Consider the following 14,729-nt stretch of genomic DNA (forward strand, 5'->3'; position numbering starts at 1 on the left):
TTTGCCACAATCAGTAGAAACCCAAGCAGTGACTACTTAGTATTTTAAGCTTTTGTTCTTTTATGCACCAATTTATTAAAAAATAATGAAAAGTTACAATAGGAACTGTTGGAGGTTTGTACTTTGGGAGCAGATAAAAGGGGCAAATGGATCCCAAATTAATGATAGGGGTGAATGTCTCATAGGTTTGCTAGTCATTTTATTAGAGAACTACAGGTATAATCAAAAAGAAGGGAAGTACTGAAGTTAAGTTTTGAGTGGAAGTGTTGCCATTTTACTTACTTGTGGTGATGAAGTTAGATATCTAAATTTCAAACATGATACAGTAGAAGAAAGCAAAGAAATTTGAGAACCACAGGAGTTCTGAACTAGGTACTCTCCCTTTAGGAATCTGAAAAACCTAAAAAATATAAATGCTCTGTATGTTCAAGAAACTTGCACTGAATTTAAATGTTTCTCTTTGTCTTTCAGTTAGCAATTGACTATGGGATTAAATTCCTGGAGACAAGTGCAAAATCCAGTACGAATGTAGAAGAGGTGAGAAGGAATTGTTTGGTGACTTGTTACCTAGTAGCATTAGTGTCTTAGGTGCCTGTGTTCAAGCAACTTTCCAAGCCTTGATATTTTCTGACTTAGTGAATGCCTTGTGGGAACTCCACTTCCATTCTGTAAACGTTTATGCTTCTGACTTTTATGTGGATCCTGGTTGTTGGATTTCTAACACCCGTCCTCCACATGGGATATATTAGATTGCTCAGTTAAGAGTCACTGAACAGGGCTTCCCTGGTGGTGCAGTGGTTAAGAATCTGCCTGCCAGTGCAGGGAACACGGGTTCGAGCCCTGGTCTAGGAAGATCCCACGTGCTGTGGAGTAACTACTGAGCCCTCGGGCCACAATTACTGAAGCCCGCGCGCCTCCTCCTGAAGCCCATGCTCCTCAACAAGAGAAGCCACTGCATTGAGGAAGCCTGCAAAGAGTAACCCCCGCTCGCTGCAGCTAGAGAAAGCCCGCGTGCAGCAACGAAGACCCAACACAGCCCAAAAAAAAAACCAAAAATGGGTCACTGAACAGAAGATGGAAGTTCAGGTTAAGTTCAGTTTTGCCCTTTGTTTGGTACGCGGGCCTCTCACTGCTGTGGCCTCTCCCGTTGCGGAGCACAGGCTCCGGACGCGCAGGCTCAGCGGCCGTGGCTCACGGGCCCAGCCGCTCCGTGGCATGTGGGATCTTCCCAGACTGGGGCACGAACCCGTGTCCCCTGCATCAGCAGGCAGACTCTCAACCGCTGCGCCACCAGGGAAGCCCCAGGTCTTCTATTCTTTACCAAGCGTAGAGTTGTTGATAATATTTTCTTTTTTAAGAATATTTTTAAAACTGATTATAAAAATACTACATGTACTATGTGTTAATACATGTAATTTATTTAACAATAAAACTGATGGTTTCATAAACATTTAATTTCTCAAGCTATTCATTCTTCACCATGACATATGGCTAAAAATTGAGTTACTTAAGTGACTCGACTAGTGGACACGGATCAGAACTTTTTCTTTAAGTAACTAACAGTCATTTTTTCAGGTTGGCTAATGGGTGTCAGGAAACAGGAAGCCTCTACTACTGATTTATTTACTCAAGCATAGATATGCAGAAAAATGCTTCCCTCTGCTTGCTACAAAAGGATTTCCTTTCATCAGAAAGAGGGGAGCCTCTTCAGTCAGGTTTAATGGTGGAGACAGGAGAAAAGCTTGCTGACTGAGATGGCCCACGTAGGAGTGCTGCCACAGAATGAGCTCTGTACCCTGGCTTAACGGAGCAGGCTTCAGTCTCTGTTAGTCCTGAGCCCTGATCATACCTGTGACTTAGAGAGAGTATTGAGTTGGGAATTCCCTGGTCAGGGAACTAAAATCCTGCAAGCCGCTCGGTGTGGCCAAACAAAAAAAAGAGAAGAGAGCATTGAGCTATGGAAATATAGACCTGGGGATTGCCCGAGCTGCTTATTCTGGCCAGGTGTTCTGCAGATGTTAGCAGTTTTCCCAGGGCTTTAACTTAGCCTCAAAAACTGAGATGGGCTTACTTAGAAACTTTGACTCACAGGTGGCCAGTGTGACAATGAGACACTGACAGTGAGTGAAAGTCGTAGTTATCATATTGCTTCTTTTTGACTGGTTTAATAATAATCCTTTTGCTGAACATTTTTGGGGGGCATTAGGAGTGTTTGGGAACAGACTGACATACCAGTGGGTTTAGCATGGAGACAACTGAGGAAGCCTTAAGAGTCATGTAGAAACAAAGTAGGGATGATAGGGTGTTTTTAAATTATTAATTAATTAATTTAATTATTTGTTTTGGGCTGCGTCAGGTCTTAGTTGCAGCACAGGGGATCTTTCGTTGCAGCGGGCAGGCTCTTCATTGCAGCAGTTGGGCTTCTCTCTAGTTGTGGCACGCAGGCTCCAGAGTGCACGGGCTCAGTAGTTGCAGTTAATGGGTTCTGTAGTTGTGGCACACAGGCTCTCTAAGTTGTGGCGCACGGGCTTAGTTGCCCTGAGGCATATGGGATCTTAGTTCCCCGACCAGGGATCGAACCCCTGTCCTCTGCATTGGAAGGCGGATTCTTAACCACTGCACCACCAGGGAAGTCCCAGGGATGAGAGGTTTTAAAAACGTTTGGCTTGGGTTTGGGTCAAGAGGCACTAGGCATAAAATGCCACTGAGATTTGTCCTGCTTCTATTTCACTGATTTCCACGGTGGGGAATTTAGCTGAGCTGTAGGAACTGTTGGGATTTTGCAGTGTTGCGACACGGGAGGTTGTATATTCTCAGGTATAAGAGTGAAAGCAATTTGAAAGAGAGGAGGTTGGGAATAAAAGGTGGAGATTTTTGTGAAAACAAATTTTAGAGCTATAGGGTAATTCATAATTATTCCTTCACTTATCAAACAGATATTCAGCATCTCCTAGACCAGGAACTGTGCCCTACTCTGGGGATGCCCAGGAGCTTTAGAGCCTCTGCCTCCCAAGTGATCTTATTATACCCATAGTTCAACAAGTGTCATATTAGGAACTTGTGCCAGATATTATGTGCAGAAAATATTTGATGAATGACAGTTTGATTACACTGGAAAACCTTTATGATATGATAAATGAAAAGTAAGTTACAGTAGTCATGTGTCTACTGTGATTGCAATTATGTTCTTTTCTCAATTAAAAACCTCAAAGTAATATATTTATATTTTATAATGAAATAATAAAGGCTACATTTCTATTTTAAAAGATATTATAAACATATAATAATGAAATCTTTGGTTTACCTTTAGGCATTTTTTACACTTGCGCGGGATATAATGACAAAACTCAACAGAAAAATGGTTTGTATGACACATAATTTTTATTTTCCTTATGCTTTTTTTAAATTTGTTTTCTTATTTGTGTTTATTTATTTAATTAAAGGGATAGGCCTGATTATAATATATTCACATAAACCCATTTTTTCCCTGACTTACATTTTCACCTGCTTATTAAACTTTGGTTCTTATTTCTGTTTCTTCAAATTTCTTATTTCTGAGCTGCAGTTGTTTCAGTTCTTTCCTCTGGCTCTTTAAGTGGTCTTTATTTTTATTATTATTTTTTAACATCTTTATTGGAGTATAATTGCTTTACAATGGTGTGTTAGTTTCTGCTTTATAACAAAGTGAATCAGCTATACATATACATATATCCCCATTAAGTGGTCTTTAATTGAATTTTGATCAGAATAATTAAAGTAATAATGGCAAAATTAAATTTTTTATCTCTCTCTATATCAGTATATAATTATGATCTCAAAGTCACTGAAGTTTGCTTAAATTTGAAACAATCTCAGTGATGAATCATTACGACATCCTGGAAAGTTTGGTTTAACCTGAATCTTGCGTATAATTGTATACCTTATGTTACCAACTCTTCTTACCTCCAAGAAAGGGGTTGCCTGTACCAGTATCTTAACATTGTTTCCATTATTACCCTTGAAACTTTACACTCTTTTGGTTATAATTTTTTTGAACTGGAGTTAGGAACTTCCTAATATGTGGTTAATATATTAGGTGCTAGCCTTAAAATATTTTTCCTATATTAACCCACTGTTTCCAAAGAAACAGACAACATCAGAGCTTAACTAGTTCCCTTCCTAATTAGCCACACTACTAAGGACACATTTATGGCATGGTTAGATATATTTTTATTTCTTAGGTAATTGGGCTCAAACCATGAAACTTTTATTTCCTTGCTAACTCCATTTTCTGTTTTTTTAGAATGACGGCAATTCATCAGGGGCAGGTGGACCAGTGAAAATAACAGAAAACCGATCAAAGAAGACCAGTTTCTTCCGTTGTTCGCTACTTTGATGAACTCTTTCTGAGAGACTGCAGCACACCTAGAGGACCCTTTCCTGCTTCTCTGAAAGCACAGGTCACCCAGCCTCAGAATCATCCTGCCTGGCTGCTACTGAGAGCACCACTGAACCTAGACCTAGATTCTGCACACAGAATGTGCAGTGGATTCCAGCCTCATGGCCCATCAAGATAACAGGCTTCTTCTTTCAAAAGTGGAAACAATGAAGTGGAGACACGTGCAGGGCTTAACTTGTTTTTCCTCTGTTTTATTGCGTGTTGCAGAAGCTGCTATCTTTTTCTTTTTCACTTTGCACATCAGTTGTTAGCCTTTCCATGTTACAGCACAATCTGAGATTCACATCTGCACACTTCTGATGAGGTTCTAGACAAATTTGCATTCGGGAATGTTTAAAAAAAGAGTGGAACATTTAAAGCAGAGGTTAATATACGAAAATTATGGCATATCTGGTCAGGTTCATATGGCCAAATGTTATTGCATTGTTAGCATTTATTTAAGGGCTCTGATTTTCTTAAATAAAAGAGTCATTAAATTCTGATAAACTTTATCTTAAAAATTCATAAAAATGCCCATCTGCTCATCAAAGGCCACAGTTTCTTTATTTCTTCAGATTGTTTAGAGTTTTGCTTCTTTCCTGACTTTTTTGCCAGAGAGTCTGGGTAGCTGAATAAATCACTTTTTCAGGTGATTTATTGATTACCTCTGCCTAATCTATTGACACTGTATTTGGAAATCACTTTAATGTCGCTTTTCTTGAGTTTTGTATTTGCTCTTCTTTCCTGTGTTTGACCTATTATAATCACTCACCTAAAACATAACATGTTTGAACACTGTTTTCTGTTTCTAAGTGTAAGCTTCTTAAACTGAAATTTTACATAGACAGAGAGACACACTATTTAGGGTTTTATTTCAGCATCTAATTGTTGTTCTGTCACATCAGCAAACATAATATATTTTTTCTTAGATTCACTCCTTAGCTCTTGGTTTAGTAGTAATGCCCAATTCTTATCATAATCCCTGTCTGCAAGAATTAACGAGTTAGATTTAGACTTAGTTCACAGAACGCTTACCTATAGGGATAGAAATTAATTTGTGGATGTAAATTTCATAGAGATAGCTGTTGGTAATGGTGAAAATAATGATTTTTTTTAAAATTTGGGCTTTTTTTAAAAAATAAGATTAATTAGACCTAGTGCAGCCTCTAGGAAAAGTCTTGCCTTTTCATTAGAGCAAATATGAGCATGGTTTCAGTTTTACAACAGCTGTTGTTGAATGTGTAGAACCCAGTTCCATCTGTTCAGGTGCATTGTTACAGAACTTGGTCCAGCCATTTGGACCAAAGCCAACCAAAAAACTTAGCTGCCTTTCTCACCAAACACTGGTACTGGTATGCCTTTTGTAGATGAAACCGTCACGTGAGAAAAAAAAGTATTTAGTGTTAACTTAATGTGCCAAATTCATTGTTGTTATTCTAGCCTTCAGTGTCATAACACAGAAGGGAGTAATAAAGAGGTGATTAGGAAATAATAATTATTCTTCCTGTTAGGCCTGTTCTGTTTCACAAAGGTTACCATCACGCTTGATAGTTATGTCTGGGAGATGAAAGTGGAAATGGATTGCTTGTTACCGCAGAGAATTCTGCTTCAAATTAAGATGTATCATTAGAATACTTGGACCAGTCAACCTTTACTACTTGTTTGAAAACTTATGCACAATTTAGTGGCAGGAAATATATACCAGAGCTATTTTTGATGGGTTCACTACATCTATTGTTCACAAATTTCAGTCTCCTTGCTTTTTTCTTTCTTTTTTCTTTTTTTTTTTTTTTTTGTACTTACTTACAGGCTTAAAGGCACCAGTTGGTGTCCCAGTAAAATCAGTAGTTCCTTGATCAAAAGTTGACTGTAAGTCTACCTTCTTAAAATTAGATAGATTTCTGGAACAAAAAAGATAATTTCTTAGAAACATCTTGTATTCACTGATTTTCAGAAAAAGATCCCAGCAGTTAAGCTTTCTGGATGGTAACAAGGTAATTTCTAAAAGGCAAGTGCTATGACACCATGTATGAATGTAACTCTCTTAGTAATTTACCTCCAACTCTTTGGTGTCTTAACACTTTGGTTTATATCTCAGGGGTTGTCTGCAAACCAAAACTGACATATACTGTGGTTAGCCTTTTTTTTTTTAAACAGAATGCTTTGCTTTTGTTTTTTTTCCTTCTCTCTTCTGTTGTCTCATATGGGTTAATAACTAGTCTCCATGAACTTCCCTTTGAAAGAGCCTATAAAAGTTAGATGAGTCTAAAAGTGTTCTTTGAAGTAGCAGCAAACTGGGGGTATATATACTGTTATATAGAAATAAATTGTCCTTGCTATTTTCTTACATTTGGCTTTGCTAAATTGTATATAATTTGAGCTAAGACCATAGGAGATTCACTTTCTGCATGGTAAAATGCCCTAATAAATATTCCACTTTGCTTAATAATGTACATATAGTGCATTATTTTTTCTATTTGTAGATGAATTTAGTGGCAGATAATTGTCTGTTCCCTGCTGAAATCTAGTTTTGTGTGAACATTTTTGTGGTTTTATGGATAAAGGTACATGAAGGTTTATTGCAGCAGTATTAGTGGTTCAGTGGCTGCATTTTATTATCAGTGTGCTAATTTTTGACAATGATTGGACTAGACCTTTTCAAATGGAGTCTGAGGGTATCAGACAATGAAAATGTGCTGTAACTAAGTAGCATGTAAATCAGTTGATTGTAAAGCGTTTCACTGGGAACTTATTTTAGCTATATTTTACTTCAGACAGATTATGAGAAAATAATCCACCTGTGCATCAGTTAGGAGGTGCTGCAGGGTTTCTTACTATTTACACGAACATTTTGTGCAGTCTTTGTTATAAATTTTCAGAAGACTATACTCTTTACTTTGAAGGACTATTTTTTAATTATACCTCATTTAGCTAACTAGTATTCTAATACCTAGTAGAAAAACAGTGAGCCAGCCTTTAAGTATCCAACACAATTTAGACTATATGTTTTGTTTTGAACTAAAGGCATCATTGGAAAAAGTAGCAGGTAGTTTAGGATAGAACATACATGTCATACCCAGTAGCGCAAAAAAAGTATTATCTTCCTGTCTCCATTAATAAATTTAGCTGTGAAATATAGATAAATGTTTGCAGAAATTTCTAAATAAGAGATTATAACTTCATTTTACAGGTTCTGAATGCTGAGAATCTGTATTAAGGCTTATAGTTTTTCCTGTGAACAGTAAGTGATACGTGTAAGCAGACTTCCTTTCCTAGTTCATGACTTAGATTTCTTTATAAATTTAGTTCTTAATCTTTAAAGATGAGCTTCTAAGCTTAAAATTTTAAAATAGCATTTCATTATGTTGGTTTACTTTTCTCTGATTTTAAGCACTCATTTCTGCTGTCAGATTTTTTATAATTTTTCTTTCAACAGAAAGGACATTCCTTTTTCCTTCTTGTTATAGCCAAAGAAGAGGGTGGGGGAATGTCTAAAAATGAAATTCCTTGTCCTAGAGGGACCTCAATGGACAGGATATACTAATAAAATTTCAAATGCTAGCACAATTTTACAGTAGAATTGGTCTTTTTTCAGACTAATACAATTAATGGGTGTCATGTTCAGTATGAAAAAAACTAAATGAAATTTACAGAAATGGAAATTAGCAAACAATTAGGGATATTTTCAAATTTTACTTCATTTTTTGAAATGCTTGTGCCATACGCAATTGCATTTCTTATTGCCAAGAACTAATAGAACTTCTTGTTTTATTTCTTACCTTTTTTTAAAATGTGAATTTAATTATAATTCATTCCTGTGGCCTTACACATGGGTTTTGTTTATTTGCAGCTGACACTGTCCCTTTAAATACTGTAAACTATTTGACTAAAATCATGCCCCTAATGGGAAATATCCGTTTTTTCCATAGAATCATCCTACTGTAAGTTTCAGCATATTTTACTTTTGCTCCAATGGCTTAATGTGAAAAAGCTCCTGCAGATAAAGTGGACCTGTCATGTTGTTACTCTTGTTTAAGCCAATTCATTAACTGTGTACTGATAATGATGCTGTGTTTTTTTTAAGAAAAAATGGATTTTATTCCAGGTGAACTTTTTTTTACAATAATGTTCGTCTAAAATAAAAACTACATAATGAAAATACTTATGTCTCTCTGAAATGGATTGCACATTTTTAAAATGTTTCTTCTAATTTGCTAGGTGTGTGTCTCAAACCATGGTAGACTTGAGATATTTTAGCAAACTTTACATCTTGCTTCGAGTTCTTTTTGTTTTTTTGGAGGGAAATTTTATTTATTTATTTATTTTTTAACTGAAGTGTAGTTGATTTACAATGTCATGTTAGTTTCAGGTATACAGCACAGTGATTCAGTGATTTTTTTTTTTTTCAGATTCTTTTCCCTTACAGATTATTACAAGATATTGAGTATAGTCCCCTGTGCTGTACAGTAGGTCCTTGTTGGTTATCTATTTTATATATTTTAGTGTGTATGTGTTAATGCCAACCTCCTAATTGATCCCCCCCGGCCCCGCCCTAGAGTTCCTTAAAGACTGAGAAAAATGGCCAGAGCTCCTGCTCATTCTTGATTCAGCATACATTGAGGTTATTCTGTTATAGAACTGCAGCCTTAAATTGATCGTCCTTCCCTTCTTAGTCCTTGCAAGTTTAGTTTGTTTTCACTTTCAAATAACACAATTGGATGTCGATGTTCTGCCAGTGTTCTACCCCTGGGCTGGTGCATGTTTCCGGTGGTAGCTTTTGCCTTTCATCCCCAGAACCATTTTGAACCTTCACTATTCCTCTCAAGCTTAATTTTCCTTTCACTCTTTTTTTTTTTTTCTTAAAGGTCAAGTCTTTATTCATTTTTGAATGCGTTGGGTCTTCGTTGCTGTGCGTGGGCTTCGTCTAGTTGCAGCGAGCGGGGGCTACTCTTGTTGCAGCATGTGTGTTTCTTATTGCCGTGGCTTCTCTTGTTGCAGAGCACGGGCTCTAGAAGCGCGGGCTTCAGTAGTTGTGGCTCGCAGGCTTCAGTAGTTGTGGCTCACGGGCTCTAGAGTGCAGGCTCAGGAGTTGTGGCGCACGGGCTTAGTTGCTCCACGGCATGTGGGATCTTCCCGGACCAGGGCTCGAACCCGTGTCCCCTGCGTTGGCAGGCGGATTTTTAACCACTGCACGGCCAGGGAAGTCCAGCCTTTAGGATCTTGAAAAGGTAAGGTTAGAGATTTTTCCCTAAAGCCTCTAGAAGGAAACTATCCTGGCCCTGACACCTTGATTTTAGCCTGGTAAGACTCATTTCATAATTCTGACCTCCAGAACTGTAAAAGAGTAAATTTGTGTTGCTTTAAGCCGTTAAATTTGTGGTAATATGTTTACAGCAACGATAGGAAACTAATACAGTTTTCACTGTATCATTGTATCTCTAGCCCCAGCCTCTTTCCAGAGGGCCAGACTTCAAAGTTGATCCGCCTACTGGACAACCTCCCCCTGAATCTGCTACAGGTACATCGAACAACGTGTCTGAAGCTCCAACTCAACCCTCCATCTTTCCTCCTTCTCCAGCAGTTCCCATCAACAACTCTAAATCCCAAGAGGAGAAACCTATTCTTTCTCCTCTTCTCTCCATCTTGACAGCACCATCCCCAAACAGTTAATCAACCTCCGAGTCTTACACGTCCTAATTCCTTACTCTAATCTATCTCCTTGCCCATTATTTTTGCCTCTTTGTTCAGGCCTCCTTATCTTTTGCCTAGATTTCTGCAACCTCTCCTAACCAGTCTTCCAGTCTCTAATCTTATTTTCCTCCAATCCAGTTTTCACAGTGCTGACAGGTTTTTAAAACTGAAGTCTTACACCCCTGCCAAACTTAATCCAAATAACCTTGAGAAAAAAAAAAACTAAACTCTGTAGCCTGGCAAACAAAGCCACCAGGGAAGCCCTCATATGTACCTTTTGAACCACGCCAGTAATTGCATTTCCCCCCCCAAACATAACATGCTTTGTCACTCCTTTCCTTATGCTGCTTCTTCTGCGGACTCCCTGCCCCTTGTCTAACTTCTCCTTATCTCTCAGTAACTTCTACTTATCTTCATTCAGTAAGGGTTTCTCTGGGAAGACTTCAGCCACAACCCATCCCTGGTTAGGAACTCCCTCCTGTGTCTGCCCAAAGTGTCACTACCCTGGATTGGAATCATCGGTTTACTTTCCTTCCCCACTAGACTCTAAGCGCTTGTAAGGTGGGGATCGAGTCTTTGGTTTTTGTAATCACAGTATCAGGCAAAGAGCCTGGCACATAGTCTTTGTTTAATAAATGTTAAGAATCAGTGAACTTCAGTAGTCATCACAATCAACACGTTGCTGAAGAAAGCTAAGTGTAATTTAGGAGCTGTTTGGTTCTCCATTTACTTGTAATTTGAAGAAAGAATGGAAGTAAATTCATCAGTGCCTCAATAAGTTTGGCAATAAAAAGAGAAGCTTCATTATCTGGTTTTTATTCTGGCCCTCATCTTACACTATGTTAGTCTTTGTTAAATATCTTACACTCTTTTATCCTTTATTAAATATAGAAGAATTTTCTTTTAATAAGATAAATCACCCAGAATGCTCTTTATGTATTGATAAATTGAGTAAACCCTCTCTTCCCCTTTCTTCTTGTTTTCTACTCTCAAAATTTAGGTTTTTCAATATAGTTCCAGGGATATATGAGAATGCCCCCATGGCAAGTGTGGATGAAAAATGTCGCATGCCATATCAGTAAACAAAGGATGCTACGACCATCAAGCCCTCAGCCACTGCAGCTGCCCCCCAAAACTGCACCCAGAGGGAACTCAGGATGAAGAAAAGCAGGATACTGACCCTAGATAGCTAAGGTGCATATCAAAGGAATGTTTTCAATGAGCCAAGACTCATTGTCTTCCCACACATATAAAAGTGCTAAGTTCATTCACTTGAGATGTCTGGTTTTTCTTTAATTAACAGTAATCATCAGCTGTTTTAACCGCAGGGTTTTGTTTTTGTTTTCAAAACTCCCATATATCTGGCTCCTCCCTTTGACTCTTTAGAGCAGTCCCGAGCCCTCAGCAATTCGGCCGAATAAAACATAATTCTCAACTTTCAGGTTGTGCATTTTTTTTGCAGTCAGTACAAGTAAAATTAATTAATATTAATTAATTTTAAAATATATATACCTTTCCAGAAGCCATCACCCTTGATTTTTTCCCTCCCTCACTCCATGTAGCTCATCAGGTTATTAAATTTTGTTTGCACATTTCCTAAATCTCTTCAGTCTTTCTGCTTCTCTCCAGACTCCTGCTGTTTCCCTGATTCATCTGCAGATGCCAAAGACCTCTTATCTGAAATCCCATTTTCCATTATCTTTACAAAGGAGATCTGAGCCTGTCACTCCCTTGGATAAACTCCGGACTTGAGGTAAACTCTAACCTGCTGGCCTTTTCTGTCTTATCTCTCCTCACACTGAGAGGACATCCTGAACTACTTTCTGTCCCTCCGAAATGCCCTGCTTTCTTTCACTTTGAGGCCTCTCCACTTGTCCTTCCATTTCTCCCCTACTTCCTAGCTTTGCTAACTCCAAAGCTGAGACCTGAATGAGTGGGTGTCATCTTCTTTAGCAACAGCTCACAAGTTTGGATTGGCTGTCCTTCCCCCTTCCTGTATATCCTCGTAACCCCTCTACTTGCCTGTCTGGCTTCTCCGCTAGACTGTAAGCTCAGTGGAGACAGGAGCACAACTGTTTCATTGGTGTACTCCCAACCCCTAGCATTTTGCCTGATACTTTATACTCACACAGCATGCAGTTTGAATGAATGAATAAATGGTTGAGCATAAATCTATCAGCACTATCAGAAAATAAAGCTCAAGTGAATTCATTAGTATATTGTGAATTACTGGTAGGTATGTCCAAGCTTTATTGGACAAATTGCTAAAATGTGGTATTGCTTTTTGCACCCTCCCACTCCTCTAGGCGCATACCCAGCAGTTGATATCCTTATCCATAGTGTGTGTCAGCCTCTATCCCCCAGGTACCTTTTAGAGATTTAACTCCCAACATCACTTAGTGTGTTTTCAAGTCTTTGGAGAAAACTCATAGTAAGTTCATAAAAACTTAAGGAGTCAATAGCACTGCTTCTTAGCCTCACATTCCTCACTTGTAAAAGAATTGTGGAAATCAGTGTAAAAGTGCTTTTTAAACAGCCATACATCATATAAATGTAATTCAGAGAAAACTTGAAATAAGTGTTTCTAGTAAATAACCATGAATGCTGAAGAAGTCTACCTTATTGGTGATTTTGACAGTTTGGTCTAGTTATTTCCTTTTCTATTTTATTCCAACAGACATCAGTTAAAGATGTCTCCATAGGTAGGGGGGCAGAGTCATTACATTTTGCATTGCTGTCCCATTTTTTCACTGGACTTGAGGACTAAAATTGAACTGAGATATGGTCAAGATAACGTAAGTGCAAATTCCCCCAATTTATAGCTCTGCATGTTGAGTTGCCTACTTCCAAAGTATTTGAGGGACCTTTAATGGATACACAGATCTTGGTTAAAATCAGGATAGTCAAATCAAACTAGGGATAAAAGAATAAGCCATATTCTGAAGTCATGGCAGTAATTGTAATTTAAAAAAAGAAGAACAGTTGCTATAATTGACTATTAAATTTAGCTCCAAGCTTCCTGGGAATTAAGATAAAGCCTGAGTTAGCTCTCAAGCTGAGCATATGCATTTGTCAGGAGAAACAAAACTTTTTTCTAGCCCTGAACTCAAACAGTAAATTAGAGATGTTGAATAATGATAATGAAATAGTTTATGAAATATGCAAGAAGAAATGTAGATGGCCATTTTGCTACCCAAAAAATGGGGTTCGCCTCTTGGTGGGTGTCGAGCCAAAAGGCACAACCAAGCCAAAGATCAGGAGAAGGAAGGATTTATTACTTGCAGCAAGTAAGGAGCACACCGGGGACCTTTCCCAAAGCAGTGTCTCCCCAAACAGCAAAACTGGGGAAGTTTTAAGCTAAGGGTACATGCATATTTATGTAGGCGCTTGAGCAGAGGAGAATTCAGCAGAGAATTGAGGCAAAGGTCGACAGAGTCCAAGCTTTAGTTGATTGAAGTCACAAGGGTCAGAAAAGGTCAACATCATCCCCCCTTAGGTTCCAGTTGACCTGGTGGTTGAGGCTTCAGGCTAATCTTTACCATTGAAACAAAGCTGGGAGTCTTTATTACTGATACATTATCTTTGCTGTTGTTATTTCTCTTGCCCAATAACGTCCTACATTCTTTTGTTCCCTTAAGACTATTAATTACTAAGGCCTGTTCAAGCACAAGCATTGTGTCTAGGCTTAGATGACAAAATAGCTTAGGCCAAAAACAGATTTCCTTATGTCAGTGAAGCCATGCCTGGTTCTCTTTCTCTGGAGACCCCCTATCCTATCTGCTTACAATTTCTTGTATTAAAAAAGCTTAATTTACACCAAGGATGTGAGTAGGATATGCCTCTGTGATGGCATTTCTGCATGGAGCTGAAGTAATATAATTGTATTTGACAAATTAGGTTCAGGGTAGAACCAAAGGATTATCTAATGGTGAGTCACTATCAATTTCAACTGTTGTCTCAACCTGAGTTTTAATAGGTGCTGGACAAGACATTTCAAAATGAAGAAAAATTCTGTGGAGTAATAGGAAAATATATGTGTCTGTTTTAAATGGACACAGGTGACATGCTACCATAAAAATTAAATACTTGTATTATTTGAAGGCCCATTTTTCAGAGGTGAGCTGCAAAAACATCTTCAGTCAGGTCCCAACTTTTGTGTTTTCAGTGTTGAGTTCCAAGAGCTTTATTCACGACAGGCATTCAAGAATAAATAGGAATGGCCAACACTTACATAGCACTTACTGTGCAGGCACAATCCTCAAAATAACCCATGACATTATTATCCCCATTAGACATGGAGATAAATCTTAGATGTGAATGATTACGGAAATTAACCTTCTGGTTTTAACTTGTAAACCTTTCAGAAATTGTTTAATTAATATAAAATAGCAAATGTTTGTAAGTTCCACTTTTAAAATTATTTCATTCATTGAACAGATATTTAGTTCAGCACCTTCTTGCTGCTGCAAAAACAACAAAGAACAAAACAAAGACCCTGCCCTCCAGAAGTTTACATTTTAATGGGGGAGACAAATGAGCAAGTAAAAACTGAGCAGGGAGATGTTACTGTTATTACGGGGTGATCAAAGAATGCCTTCAGAAACAACTTTTTTAAGACTTG

At 38.1% G+C, this 14,729-nt stretch overlaps 1 protein-coding gene across 2 annotated transcripts in view; it reads left to right on the forward strand.

Moving 5' to 3' along the window:
* Positions 1-8,576, forward strand: part of RAB8B (RAB8B, member RAS oncogene family) — a 67,284-nt gene extending 58,708 nt beyond the window's left edge. The window contains exons 6-8 of one of the 2 annotated variants that reach the window (XM_007467202.1): positions 472-537; positions 3,311-3,361; positions 4,283-8,576. In XM_007467202.1, the coding sequence (XP_007467264.1) occupies positions 472-537; positions 3,311-3,361; positions 4,283-4,375 (210 nt within the window). In that variant the 3' untranslated portion in view covers positions 4,376-8,576. The remainder of the gene's footprint in view (positions 1-471; positions 538-3,310; positions 3,362-4,282) is intronic. The other variant, XM_007467203.1, reaches the window with a different exon arrangement.
* The last annotated feature ends 6,153 nt before the right edge of the window (positions 8,577-14,729 follow it).

This window comes from Lipotes vexillifer, unplaced genomic scaffold, assembly GCF_000442215.2.
Source record: "Lipotes vexillifer unplaced genomic scaffold, Lipotes_vexillifer_v1.1 scaffold1654, whole genome shotgun sequence".
NCBI classification, from domain to species: domain Eukaryota; kingdom Metazoa; phylum Chordata; class Mammalia; order Artiodactyla; family Lipotidae; genus Lipotes; species Lipotes vexillifer.